At 34.6% G+C, this 15,582-nt stretch overlaps 1 protein-coding gene across 1 annotated transcript in view; it reads left to right on the top strand.

The window, feature by feature from the left end:
* LOC107559676 (oxidation resistance protein 1-like) overlaps positions 1-15,582 on the top strand; it is a 57,180-nt gene that overhangs the window by 34,111 nt on the left and 7,487 nt on the right. Inside the window, exons 5-10 of the mRNA XM_016243572.1 lie at positions 365-472; positions 1,566-1,682; positions 4,613-4,765; positions 5,944-6,128; positions 6,431-7,095; positions 8,446-8,721. Coding sequence (XP_016099058.1) covers positions 365-472; positions 1,566-1,682; positions 4,613-4,765; positions 5,944-6,128; positions 6,431-7,095; positions 8,446-8,721 — 1,504 coding nt within the window. The remainder of the gene's footprint in view (positions 1-364; positions 473-1,565; positions 1,683-4,612; positions 4,766-5,943; positions 6,129-6,430; positions 7,096-8,445; positions 8,722-15,582) is intronic.

Below are 15,582 nucleotides of genomic sequence, written 5' to 3'. Positions count from 1 at the left end.
ATACTATATAGCTTTTAAGAAATGATTTTTTTTTCCTTATCCCAAAATTGAAAGATTTGTCGAACAGTTTTGCATTTACATTGTTTTAACTATTTTTAACCATGTAAACTTGTGAATTTTTAATGTGCAAATGTGAATCACTTCAACATTTCCCAGTATGGTTGTATATGGCTACGTAATTTGAGATGATTCATAACAGGTGAACATCTCATAAAACGCATTGGTTGGTTTGGGCCTTGTTTTGCTGTTCCAACAGATTCAAATGCTTAGTCAGCCCTGTAGAAGCTGATGTCTTCGTTTGAGAACTTTTTGCTTTAAGCTAACGAAATAATATCTAACTTTTTTTTGTGTGCCTCAACTCTAGGTGGAGTCCCGGGACACACTCAACAGCATTGCGTTGAAGTTTGACACGACTCCCAACGAGCTCGTCCAGCTCAACAAACTCTTCTCTCACGCTGTGGTCCCTGGCAAGGTACTGTATGGTCTTTTAATTTTCAGAGCAGATGGTCTCTATGTCCAGCTGAACTCTATTCCAGTCAATTGCTTTTCCCAAAGTCTAGTGTAATAAAGGGTAAGGTGAAAAATATGCCCTCTCTGAAATTTCAAATGCCTCCTTAAGTAGCAGATTCATCGTGGTGACTCTACAGTTTAACATTAATAAGCAGAGATATCGTGATCCTGAGGGTAAGAACTGGGACCGTTTAAAATTGAGAAATAGTCCTCTGGGTAAGAACTGTGGCTTTTGTAGAAGAATAAAAGTTCTGTTTGTTCAGCAAATAGCTCCATTGCTGAGTTGTGAATGGCAGTTCATCTCTTTATTTATCATTTTGTTTTATTCGAGATCAAACACTTTATATGCCTTGATTTATGCTTTTTAATATATTTTTTTAATGTGTCGACGTGTGTTTGATTTAGATCGGTTTTATTCCTAGAGTACACAACAGTTGTTTAAGAGGTGTGGGAAAAGCAGAAAAATATAACCAAGCCTGAGCCAAGCAGTCCAAAAGAGGTGATATATATATACTGTATATAAAGCAAGCCAATCTTTTGCATAAACATCTTGATGAGCCATTACAAATATATTAAACTATTGCATTTATAGCAGCAGTATTTTATCATAGGTTGGTGGTGTTTACCTTTGCATTTTGTGGCAATTAGAAACAAAAATAGTTTTTGTGATCAAATGAAAATCTAATGTTTTGCATAGAAACTGTTGGCTATTTTATTCTGCCTAGTCTTTCATTCTTTATCATCCCATTATTAATTTTATCTTATTTTACAAAAACTACAGATCTATCAGTCAGTGAGTCCATTTATGAAAAGTCTCTCTCCCTCTTAATAAGATTATATCTTTGAGAAATGAACGGAATATTTTCTAATGCAAAAATGCATTATATTGACTAGATCTAAACTGAAAATTGAAATGTATATCATGTCAAACAACATGTCTGCTTGTGTTTTACCGGTTTCATTAGCCCTTTTAATTTTACTTGGGGAAAAATGTCATTTGGTGTGTGCATGTGAGATGATATAAATATAAATTCTGTGCGTGTCTTGCTTTTTAGGTGCTGTATGTCCATGATCCGGAATATATCTCCAGTGCAGACAGCTCTCCCTCCCTCAGTCCCATCAGCCCCCTCTCCCCCACCTCTTCAGAGGCTGATCTGGAGAAGGCCACCACAGTAAGTGTCATCTCAATCTTCATCCAAAGCTTCCAGGGGGATCATATATAGTGAGAGGACAGGCTTTATGCTTGTCCTTTATCACTGTTTTAAATTAAAATATGGATTTTGGATGCCAAGGTCTGATCATTTTCAGGCTTTACTCATGCCAGAAGAATTGTTGTATAATATGTACAGCACATGCTTTTTGACTCATGAGCATGCATCATTTTCATTTAGCTTTTCATTATGAAGTTTTGAAGTCCAAAAAAACTGAAGTTCTGTAATCGTTTAGCTCATGGTGGTTTTGGTAAATCTCCATCATGTGTGTGCTTTCACATGGAGCAGCATTTATTACACAGAGCCGTTGTTCACTGACAAGCTGTGCAAAACCACGATCATATATGAACCGCTGATTACAGAACTGGCTTTACTGACAAGATGCGCATTAAATATCGCATGCGATTTATCGTGCAGCCCTAATAAACATATTTTTCCAAGTTTTGGAACAGGGATGGTGAAATTCAATAATCCGTGTAATAAGTTGGGTTTTATTAAGGGCCGTTGAGTATAACATGAAGACTTATTCAGCTAAAAAAAACAGCAAGTTATTAAGTGAAGCGGCTTGGAACGTGATTTCACACTCATTCAATCTAGGTCTTATTTAGTAGACCATGTAAAGTGTAAGAGAGGTTCTATAGACTATCACTTTGCATAGCTTGCATTTTTACATTGATTAAATTATTTTCCATTTATTTTAATCAGCTTTTTAATTTGTAGTCGCTGAGCTGAACAGGTTCAATTAAATTGGGCAAGAGATCCAAATCAGCGTCGTGTTTTAAGGGTCTTATTTGTTTCCTGGAATGCCATTTTGAGGTTGCCAAATGGATTGTGTCACCTCTGTTGGATTAGTCTGTGTCCCTGTGTGTAGTTCCGGCTCCATCTGGTCATGGATTTACTGTTCATGCTGCCCATTGCCAGAGATTCAGGGGTACACACTTGCATTTCCTTATGAGTCATCAATGGATAAAGCATGCACATGCACCCTTGCACACGCTTGTACTAACGTCAGATGTGTTCAGGTATCAACATGCATCTCACGAATAAGAATGCACACACATATCCCTGTAATTTTAATAGCCTGGAGTATTGACTTTGTTACAGTACCATCACATTACATGAAAACACACAAACGTTCATGCAATATTCATGCTTCTCTTATGCATTTCAGCATTTTGATTCTACACACAGAGTGGAGTGCATCTAAACTGTACCATCAGTCACAGCAGCCATACATTTATATACTTGTCTACGGACTGTAGACATGTAATATTAATGTGCTGAGAAAACATGTTATGCAGTTAAGCACAGTTTTGCTACATTCATGTTTGCCTTAATATTACACTACTGTTCAAAATTCTGGGGTAATGTTTTTGAACATTCTCTCTTGAAAGTCTCTTATGCTCACCAAGGTTGCATTTTCATAAAATAAATAAAATTGTGGAATATTACTATAATTTAAAATAACGGTTTTCTATTTTAATATATTTTACTATGGAATTTTTCAGCATCATTACTCCAGGCTTTAGTGTCACATGATCCTTCAGAAATCATTCTAATATGCTGATTTGGTGCTCAAGAAGTATTATTATTATTATTATTATTATTATTTTTATTATCATCATCAAAAGTTGAAATTGTTGTGCTGCTAAATATTTTTGTGTAAACCATGATTTATTTATATTAATTTTGGACCCTTTGTATAGAAAGTTCAAATGAAATATTTGAAATAGAAATCTTTTGTGACATCTTTATTGTCAATTTTGGTTATTTGAATGGATCCTTGATGAATAATAGTATTAATTTCTTTAAAAAAATAAATAAATCCATACATGCATTCATTAATAAAATAAAATACTTACACCAAACATTTAAACTATATTTGGCTCAATCTTACAGTAACATTTCACCCGAAAATGAAATAATGAAATTGTGAATAAATAATGAATAGAGTGAATAAATATTTTCACTATACTTTTAAACATATCTTTCATGTTCCATACAAGAAAAAGTCATACAGGTTAGAAATAACATGAGAGATAATAAAAAAAGATTTAAAACATGCTACTCATGGCCCATCTGTTGTAGTTTACATACAGGGTGAGCATCTCTTTTTTTTTTTTTTTTATACATGCAGTTAGTAGACTAAAATTATATATAGTAGACTATAATTATATATACTCAGCATCACTTGCTTGATCACTCCAGTAAACAACCTGGTTTTCTTTGATTAGTATTAAATGAGCATGTGATGTTTGTTTGTCAAGTATAAGGTGTCTCAGTGTGTCCGTGTTTCACAGAGCTCTTTGTGTGAGAAGTTGGAGTGCATCGAGCGAGGAGTCAGCCATGTGTTCAATATCTGAAAATGTGATTTTACTGTAGCTCAAATCCAGGAGTTTCAGCTTGTTCACATTTCAGCTCAGGATTCTGCTGCTATGCATTTTGTAAAGCTGAAAGTAACTTTTTATAATCATTAGATTTGTATTGGTGTGTCAGCACCAAGTTTCAGTGAGCAGTGACTTTCCTTTTTCTTGTCCTATAATGAGCTCTCACACACACAAATGCTGACAGTCACTCAACCTGTGCTGCATCATGTTAGGAAACCTGCCTCGGTTTCCTTGGTTTCCGCCTGTCAGCTTTCTTACAGCAGAGAGCCCTCAAGGGATCTACCTTATGCCTTAATGGGCTGTTATTTCCAAGCCTCCTTGTTATGATGACTGTGTGTGTGTGTGTGTGTGTGTGTGTGTGTGTGACCGTGTTTGTGTGTGGGTGTGAGTGTTAGAGGATGTACAGCTCAGGTATCATGAGCTCAGGCTTGGGCCGCATTCAGTGTGATGTGGCGAGGGCTACCACTGATTGAGCTGTTTCTCACTCAAACTTCATCCCGACAGGATTCAGATGATGTCCGTCGGAGGCACAGCACCCCCGGCCCAGGCCATGGCCCCTCTCGGCCAGCCAGAGTGGTGTCATCCACCTCCGAGGAAGAAGAGGCGCTTACGGAAAAGTTCCTTAAAATGAACTGCAAATACATCACGGATGGCAAGGTAAGATTCAAGGGAGAGAAATTTCTGTGTAAAAAACAAAAACAAATCTGTTAGTCGGGTGCACAGATTTTTACTAGTCTGGAAGTCATTTTTCCCATATATTGGGATGTTGTGAGTGTTTTTGTGGCAAAAATTGTGACATGAAAATATTTGAAAGATATATACATGCATACACACTGCTGTCTAAATTTTTGGAGTAAGAAATATTTATTTATTTATAAGAAATTAATACTTTTATTTAGCACATTAAATGGCCTAAAGTGACTGTAAAGACTTTTATATTGTTACAACTTGAACTTTCTATACATCAAAGAATCTTGAAAAAAAAAAAAAAAGTATTCACAAACATATAGAAATATATAAAATATAAAACTTAAAAAAAAAAATGTAAGCGGTCATAACATTGACAATAATAATAAAAAATGTCTTAATATATAGTACCATAGAAAACAGTTACTTTAAATTGTAATGATATTTAACAATATTGATTTTTTTTACTGCATTTTGGATCAAGTAAATGCAGCCTTGGTGAGCATGAAATTATATAAACAAAAAAAACTGATTAAAACATCTTACCGACCCCAATCTTTCAAACATTAGTATACATACACATGCACAAATGCATACATAGAAATACATATATATTTTGTTTATATGTTGTATTTATTATGTGTATTAAATTCATATATTATTCATTTCTGCTCTAGCTTGGCATTGTGTTTTGCAAATTTCTAAATTAATTAAAGTGAATAACATTGCTAAATGATTAAATGTAGATATTTTACCTAATTCTCAGAATTATGTTTTTGGAATATATTGTTACATTTGGAAGGATGAAAATTAGGATCACAGAGTCTAAACACATTTTCACAAATTTACAGTATTTTCTGAGCAATTTCTCATATAGACCACATTTCCATGCTGATATTTTATTGTAGTATTACTGATTTCAGATTTACCCTTAAACAGCACAAGAAAAACGAAAACAAAAGCTGGTTGCATTTCATGTCAATCTCTTCCTGCCTAAGTGGGCGTTTTATGGCCAGAATAATCAATGTACAATAACAAGAACAATATGTTCCGTCTTTGCTGTTATAATCAAGTCTGGCCATGCAAGAGTAGTGTGTGGTCCACTGATGTTTCGTTGCCATCTTTCTCGTCTGTTCTCTGTCTTTCAGGGTATAGTCAGTGGTGTTCTGTTGGTCACCCCAAACAACATCATGTTTGACCCTCATAAGTCAGACCGGCTGGTGCAGGAGCGAGGATGTGAGGAGTACGGGATCATGTGCCCGCTGGAGGAGGTGCATTCTGCAGCCATGTGTAGGGAAATCACCGACATCAGGGTCCAAGAGCTTGTGCCACCGTAAGTTGCTTGACAGCCTGAAGTACTTAAAGGGATAGTTCAACCAAAGATGAAAATTGTGCTCACCCTAAAGTTGTTCTAAAAACAACTAAACCCTAGTTGTTCAAAAAGAATAGAATATTTTGTAAAATGTTGGTAACCAAACCGTTGATGGTCCCCATTGACTTCCACAGTATGAAAATTAAATACTATGGAAGTCAATGTGGGCTAGAAACTGTTTTGGGTCGAACATCTTAACATAGAAATGCATGACTTTTTAAATGACACATGATTCATATGTTGTTGTTTTTTTGTCAACCCAGAGATCTGGAGCTAGAGCCTTCTGTAACTGAGGTGAGCCATCTCAAGAGGGCGCCACGTCTCACCGCAGCCGATGCAGCACACAGAATCCGTGAGACGGGCAACGACAGTGCCAGTACGGCCCCTCGCAGCACAGAAGCTTCTCTGTCCGAAGATGTTTTTACAGAGTCAGAACTCTCTCCGGTCCGTGATGATGCCCTCGCAACATCTTCCGACGAGCTGCAGCAGATAAAGTCCTCTGGTGCATCTTCGGAATCAGTGCAGACCATCAACACAGCTACTGAAGAACCTTCAATGGTCGACACAAAGGATGTAAAAGAAGCTGTACAAGATGCAGAAACTGAGGGAAGAGGATGGAGGGATAGTGGCATCGAGCAGAGTCTGAATACTACAGATTTATCCAATGAGTTGGTGTCTGAGAACGTTCTGGAGAACATAAAAAGGGACCAGCCTGTGGATGAGGCCAAATCACGCACCACATCTGAGTCGCTTTGTTCGGACACTGTGGCTTTTGAGGATTTTGCAAAAGCCCATGAGATACAAAAGAGCATGGAAGCTCAGACTATGCAAACAACCAATGATATGAAGGAAGGAGAACCAGGGATGACCAATGAATTCACACCAGCTAAAGAGGTTGGAGCAGATGAGGAACAGAGTACAGAGGAAGGTAACCTACTGTTAGCACACTTGTTAACATCAACATGAAATTTCACCTGATTCATCAGTTCACATTATCCTCCCCAAAAAGTTCTTTCTGTCATCAAAACATGCACGTCCAAATTTTTATGGATGCATATATATTTTTATATATAAAAAAATAAAAGTCAGTTAATAAAAATATAGTAAAAAAAAAGAAGTTAATTTTGATTTTTTGTTTTGTTTTTTTAAATGTTAAAAAATGGCATTTAATATATAATACTGATAAAAACAAGTTCAGGGTCTGTAAGTTTTTTTTTTTGTTGTTGAAAAATTATCTTATGCTCATCAAGGCTGCATTTATTTGATGAAAAATACAGTAAAAGCTACGGAAGTTCTAAGCGGCCATGCAATATAATTTTTTTTTCTTCTCGTTTTCTCGTTATAACGACTTAATTTTCTCGTGATATTGACATAACGAGTTGTTTTCTCGTTATAACGACTTAATTTTCTGGTGATATCGACATAACGAGTTGTTTTCTCGTTATAACGACTTAATTTTCTGGTGATATCGACATAACGAGTTGTTTTCTCGTTATAACGACTTAATTTTCTCGGTATCTCGACTATGTCGATATAACGAGAAAATAAGTCGTTATAACGAGAAAACAAGAAGGGAAAAAAAAAATGCATGGCCGCTTAGAACTTCCGTAAAAAGCAGTAATATTGTGAAGTATTATTTCAATTTAAATAAATAAGTAGCATCACCATGTGGATAAATCTAGATGCTACTGACGGTGAAAAAACTCCTCAAAAGTGGGTGCCGAAATGAAATAAAGTCCCATCCTTCTAAAGTCCCATCCGTACTTCTTTTCTTGGAAATATCCTGTTTCACTCCTAACTGAAAATAAAAAATGCAAGTAAAATGGGTTGCAAATATGTTACATGTTGACTTTAAGCTTATTTCTCATTGTAGCTCTCTTTCCCAAGGGTATTGTTCTATAAAAGATATCCAATCCTTGATGACATAACAGAACGTACAAATATATTGAGGTGTCAGCCTACATATGATCCTGTTGTATCACTGCTGCAATCTAATAAGGATGTGGCCCTAAAAATAAACTGAAAGACACATTTTCATTTAGTCATGCTGGATTGGCTGTAGTGCCACAGATTTAATTTGCTCCATTTATTTATTTCTCTGCAGCACACTAACAACACCAGCTCACTCAGCACGACAGCTTATTAAGCATGTGTTGCATCCAGCATGCATAAATATGCTAAAATATAGATTAGTAAAAATAGGATGCAAGATTCATGTTTTAATTTTACATGCTGAGATAACAGGTGCAGACTTTGCGCTGTTTGTTTCCTGTCCTAGTTGTGCCGGGGCCCAAAGGCAAGCAGAAGTCCAAGTTGCACAAGTTCCTGTGCCTGCGGGTTGGCAGGGCCATGCGGAAGACCTTTCTTTCTCACGCCAGTGCCTCCATGCAGCAGTATGCCCAAAGAGACAGGAAGCACGAGTACTGGTTCGCTGTTCCTTCTGAGAGGTCAGTGCTATTCCTAGTTTGGCTGAACTCCACTTTAAATGTCTGCTTCCTGTACTGCTCATTTTTACTTTCTTTGATGCTTGACAAGATTATTTATTATATGCAAGGTTAAGGATTTGTACAAATACATTTGGCGCAGTGTGTCCTGTATGTTTGTTTTATGGACATAAATGATGTATCATGATACATAAAATTATGCTGTTTTTAGTCATTTTAACTTGACCGTACTGAACATTGTTTGATCTGAAAGGTTTAAAAATTACAAAAGTATTTTCTCTGCGAAGAATGCCCATCTATAATTAAATTAAATTTAAATATATAATAATTTAAGTATTTTTTACACTACTGTTGGAAAGTTTGGTTTCAGTATGATTTTTATGTTTTTTTAAAGAAATGGATACTTTTAATCAGCAAGGATGAATTATATTGATCAAAAGTTACAGTAAAGACTTTTAAAGTGATTTTAAATAAATGCTCTTCTTTTTCACTTTCTATTCATCAAAGAATCCTGAAAAAAAAACATATCACTGCTTCCACACATATTTTAAGCAACACAACTGTTTTCAACATGAATAATAATAATAAATGCTTCTTGAGCATTAAATCAGCATATGCGAATGATTTCTGAAGGATCATGTGACTGAAGACTGGAGTAATGATGCTGAAAATTCAGCTTTGCATTACAGAAATAAATTACATTTGAACATTTATTCAAATAAAAAGATGTTATTTTAAATTGTAATAATATTTCACAATATTTGAAACTTTTTTTAAAAGATTTTTTGATCAAATAATGCAGTGTTGATAAGCATAAGAGACTTTCAAAAACATTAAAATAAAAAAACTTACCAACCCTAAACTTTGAAACGTAAGTGTATTTTTTTTAAATTATAAAATACTAACATAAAAAGTGTAAAAAAAAAAAAAAAAGTATGAATGTTTATTTTTTTATAAGTTTTATATACATTTTTTTATTTTTGTATTTAGTTTTGCATTCATATTTTTTCACCTTCTCTCTGATCCTAATAATAATTTTTGGTGCTTTATTTGTAAGACCCCCATGTAACCGGCCTCTTTTATGATTGGCTGTATAGTGTATACATGTGACGTCAACCATGAGCGAGCAATTTTTGCAGCTGGGGTTTCAATAAATGTTCTTGGTGGCCCTGGCAGGGAGCTTTAGGTTGTTAAAGTGTTTCCACTGCACAAATCTATATCAAAAATATAAGGATAATTTGATTTCTGATTATGTGACTCTTTTAAGAGTACAGTAGGTATCTACTGAGGGTTATTTTGGGCTCATAATGTTTGTCTAAGCATTTACCTACAGTGCATGAATCTGCTAGGTTATCCTGTCAATCCTTAGTCTGGAACAAGATCAATCTGGTGCCACTAGAAATGACTGCGACTAATTACCTGACCTACTAATCTAAATGTTCAAAAGCAAAGCCTTATGCAATCCATCACAGAATCTGTTACTTCTGTGTAATACAGCTATTGAACCACAGTCAGACAGATTAAGAGAGATTTGCATGCTCCATATGTGTGTTTTCATCTCCAAACTGAATTATGCATGGATCAATGTTGTTGTTTCTTTCTACTTTTCCTGGAGCAATAAATCAACGTAATGTGCTAAAACTACATTATTTCTAACAAATGACTATCTGTAATCTGATTCCATATTTATGAACATGACAGATATCTTAAAATCGAATAGGACGTCTGACTGAAAAATCACTTTGTACTGCATAAACCTTGCTTTCTCTCTAAAGACAGTGTGATGTGTGAAAAAGCATAATTTCACCCTTTGACTTCTGTTTAGTCTGCTGAAATTTCCGCTCAGAGTTATGATGTTTACGTACAGTAACTTGTTTTGTATTCCTGATTTTTGTGATTTAAGTGTGTATTTGAGAGATCAATAGTCCACAAATGGTTTATGACCTCCATCTTGAGCTATTAAACTCACACAAACCGAGTTGCATCCATGAAAAAGATGTCTCATTATGTATCAAAGATGTGGCTATGGGAAGGGCAGCACAGATAACTGCTCTACTGTTGTCTGACTCAGTTTGGTGGCCAGTCACATGATTATTTTGAGCTATGACAATGGTCCATTTTGTCATTTCTGAAACACAAAGGAACATCAACCATGTTAGCTGGTGCTTGCCTATGTGCGTACTTCTCATAGCCTGTAAGCGGTGCCTCATATCCCCAGGAGTCGCCTGGAACGCATCCAAATCTCTCCATGACCAGGTCATCGTGTGTATATATGTAGCTTGTGCTTGTCTGTATGTGTGTGTTTATGGTTGCGTTTCTTTTGTAATGATCTCTCAACATCAGTGCCATTTGCCAGCAAGACTACAGGACACTGTCAACATGCTGTAATCACCTATAAGTTGCTGTTGACATAGACCATTATATATTGAACAGAGCAATCTTGGAAAGTGGTATATCAGACTACGGACATGCATTGTGGTTGATTTAGATGTCAGTATAAGACTAGACCCTATTTTATGTATTTAATTTTTTTATACAAAACATTTGTGTTATAATGTATGCCATACACTGGGTTCTTATTCAAGGTAAAATAAATATAACAAATATTACTGTAGTATGTTCTGCAAGAAAATAACATTTCAGTTTTTCTGCTTCAAAATTTTGTGTTTTATTTGTTTTTATTTTTTATTTGTTTATTTGTGTTACTTGCTGTTTCTTTATAATTATTTGTGAAGTTTACTACCAATGTCTGAATGAAAGTTTATTAAATGTACATAGAGATACTATAGAAATTTCCATTACTTTTCTATAAATGCTTTTTGGATTTTTAAACAAAACCTTAAAGATAATATTTGCATATTAACATCTAATATTATCACAGTCTTTAATGCAACAGAATATTTAGAAGAAATAACAGGATTTAAATGGATTGAACGAGATGGCTGTTATTAAAATGATAATATTTTCCCCCAACCTTGCAAACTTAGTTACATACGGAAAAAAAATTATTTGTTTGAAAATTTCAGGTGGAGTTAATGGAAAACCTGGAAACATTAGGAAATTTGAAAATTGTATTTAAAAAAAAAAATTCAATTCAAATTAAACTAAAATGATAATGTAATTAAAATGATTAAATTTAAAGGGGTCCTATTATGCTCTATTATGTGTACTAAAACAGGCTCTCATACTAGGTTGTTCGAAAAACACATTATTTTTCACATATTTTACATTATTACAACACCTCTCTCCCCAGTCTGGCATGAACGACTCGAATAGTTCCTGTATCAAATGAAGGCCCACCTTCTGAAATACGAAATGTGCTGTGATTGGTTAGCTGGGCCAGTGTGTGTTGTGATTGGTTAGCTGGGCCAGTGTGTGTTGTGATTGGCAGCACTCAGCGGCTGGTCGAGAAATGTCATACCCCTTACCATAGCCGCCTGCGAACTTCAGTGTAAATATTGCGTCAAAATCAAATCAATTTGAGCGCGATTTAAACCCGGATGATTGTAACCACTCTAAGTTCGTCTGCCTTGGGAAAGCTAGCGTGTCTCCGACATAGTGATAACACTCGTTGCCTTCTCTAGTGCAGCTCAACCAGGTCTCGTCCCATTCGTCGATATTTGTGATATCACAAATCCCGGAAAATATGCGTTGTAGTCCAAACGAGTCGTTCGTTGTAGTTTTTGAAAAGTGATTTCTGTTAAATAAAATATCTCCTTTTGCAGTGCACTTTGAGCTTTGTAACTTTGCAGATCGTTTTTATGTTCAAACAGCAACATTACAGACTACAGACCCCTTTAAATTAGTACTGTATTTCCAAACCTGAAAAGGTTATGGAAATTTATGACATATTTTTACAAATCATGGAAATGTTTCTAGTGAATTATGATGTTTTGGGGTTATGCTTTGTTCCAAAATATCACAAATTCTTTGTGAGGGCTATACTTTTTTTTTTTGCTTTCAATAAATAAATCTAAAAATCCTTATCTAGTAATTCTAGTAATCACCAATTACTGGAAAATTTAAGAGAATTCATTGATCATAAGTATGGGAACCCTTTTTATTAATTGTGATTAATAACGATTTATTAACTGTGCGGAATAAGACCAGATAGATATATTAGTGCATTCATTTCTAAAGAACATAGCATTTTTCATTAAATTGAATCAGGGTAAATTTTATATATGCATTTTATATAAAAACATTTTTAGAACTGTAAAATAAATTTATAAATAAACAAACAAACTATTTACTGGACAACTATCTAGAAGCACACATTACCAGATTTAAAGCCTGATTTGTCTGGCTGATAAATGTGTGTGTCTGTAAGCTTCACTCCTCACGTCCTGTAGTGTGACTTTCTCCTGTATTGAGCACTACTGTTTTTGATGCCCTCTGTGGAGGGGCATGAGACTATTTCAGAATTTTGCAGATGTTCTCTTACTTTGAGAGTACTGTATACATGGCATATATTTAAGAAGGCTCCGATTATGTTATCTGATATGTCTGATGCCAGTTACCTGGAGTTCAGTCTGAAAAAAAAGTCATTTGATTGGATAATGCATGAGAGGGCTGATAGATAGATAGATAGATAGATAGATAGATAGATAGATAGATAGATATTGTTTGTATCATAAGTGGCTCAATATTAACCTTATTCGACTGTTGTATAAATGAAAATCATAAAAAATTATCTTGAAAATATACTTGAAATGACAGTAACTATATTGTGATAAATACCATTACAGATATAGATATAACGAATAAATGAGACCGATAAAACAAACGATAGATAGATAGAACAAACAATAGGATGAACAAACAATAGAGAGATCGGTTCGAATTATAGAAAGAACAAACAAATGATAGCTAGATAGATAGATAGATAGAATGAACGACAGGTAGAATTAATTAATGAATGCATGATAGATAGAATGAACAAAAGATAGAAAGAACAAATGAACGACCAGGAGATAGAACACACTAACGAACAATAGGTAGAAAAGAACAAACAAACAATTGATAGATAAAACAAACGAATGATAGGTAGAATGAATAGGTCGAACGAATGAACAAATGATTGTTGGATAGAACGAATGATAGCTCAAACAAAAGATAGAACAAACATGAAATAATCAATGAAATAATGAACAAACGATAAAACAACAAATGAACGAATGATAGAACAAACAAACCTACGAAAGAGTGAATGAATGAAGGATAGATGGAACAAACAATAGATTGAATGAACAAATGATTGAACGAAAAGTCGACATTCATGTATTGATATTTCAAATAAGTTAACTATGTAGGCATTGTTAGATGCTAAGTATTGTAAGTATACGGCAGTCTAATTGTTATTGCACTTATTTAATACTTGTCTCAAATTTTTATGCATTATTTTTTAAGTCTGAAATGCTTTATATTGCGGAAGAGAAATGGTTCGTGAATGTCATTTCATGTTGACTTTAAAGGAAAAAACATTCCTGAAAGTGTGTTGTTGAGGTCTCACTAACCCTATTCCCTGCAAACATGAAAACAGTGCAAACATCCAAGATTGTTAGCCTTTACTGAACATTGTTGTAAATATACAAAAAAAATAAAAATAAAACAGTTATCAGCTCCAAATCGGATGTTGAATTGGCATGTGATCCTTGGACATTTGCCTTGGTTTGCATTGCCGTTGGCGAACTACCCTGTTTTCCTGCTAACCTTTATTCCTGTGCTTAACTACGGTTATACTTTTCATTCCTGAAATAAGACCCCTTGGTACATTTTCCTGCCAGCCAAACCTCTCTGGCCTCCATCCATCCATCTTTCTCTGTCTACATCAGTTGGGTTGTACTGATGTAGAAGCACACATTACCAGATTTAAAGCCTGATTTGTCTGGCTGATAAATGTGTGTGTCTGTAAGCTTCACTCCTCACGTCCTGTAGTGTGACTTTCTCCTGTATTGAGCACTACTGTTTTTGATGCCCTCTGTGGAGGGGCATGAGACTATTTCAGAATTTTGCAGATGTTCTCTTACTTTGAGAGTACTGTATACATGGCATATATTTAAGAAGGCTCCGATTATGTTATCTGATATGTCTGATGCCAGTTACCTGGAGTTCAGTCTGAAAAAAAAGTCATTTGATTGGATAATGCATGAGAGGGCTGATAGATAGATAGATAGATAGATAGATAGATAGATAGATAGATAGATATTGTTTGTATCATAAGTGGCTCAATATTAACCTTATTCGACTGTTGTATAAATGAAAATCATAAAAAATTATCTTGAAAATATACTTGAAATGACAGTAACTATATTGTGATAAATACCATTACAGATATAGATATAACGAATAAATGAGACCGATAAAACAAACGATAGATAGATAGAACAAACAATAGGATGAACAAACAATAGAGAGATCGGTTCGAATTATAGAAAGAACAAACAAATGATAGCTAGATAGATAGAATGAACGACAGGTAGAATTAATTAATGAATGCATGATAGATAGAATGAACAAAAGATAGAAAGAACAAATGAACGACCAGGAGATAGAACACACTAACGAACAATAGGTAGAAAAGAACAAACAAACAATTGATAGATAAAACAAACGAATGATAGGTAGAATGAATAGGTCGAACGAATGAACAAATGATTGTTGGATAGAACGAATGATAGCTCAAACAAAAGATAGAACAAACATGAAATAATCAATGAAATAATGAACAAACGATAAAACAACAAATGAACGAATGATAGAACAAACAAACCTACGAAAGAGTGAATGAATGAAGGATAGATGGAACAAACAATAGATTGAATGAACAAATGATTGAGCGAAAAGTCGACATTCATGTATTGATATTTCAAATAAGCTGAATGAATGAACAAACAAATGAAAGATCGAGTGAGCGAATGAAGAAAAGATTGATGGAAAGAATGAGAGATAGAACAAACGACAGACAGACA

Source organism: Sinocyclocheilus grahami, unplaced genomic scaffold (assembly GCF_001515645.1).
Source record: "Sinocyclocheilus grahami isolate Dianchi unplaced genomic scaffold, SAMN03320097.WGS_v1.1 scaffold695.1, whole genome shotgun sequence".
NCBI lineage: Eukaryota > Metazoa > Chordata > Actinopteri > Cypriniformes > Cyprinidae > Sinocyclocheilus > Sinocyclocheilus grahami.
Note: the sequence above shows the minus strand (reverse complement) of the source record. Positions and strands in the feature narration are given on the sequence as shown.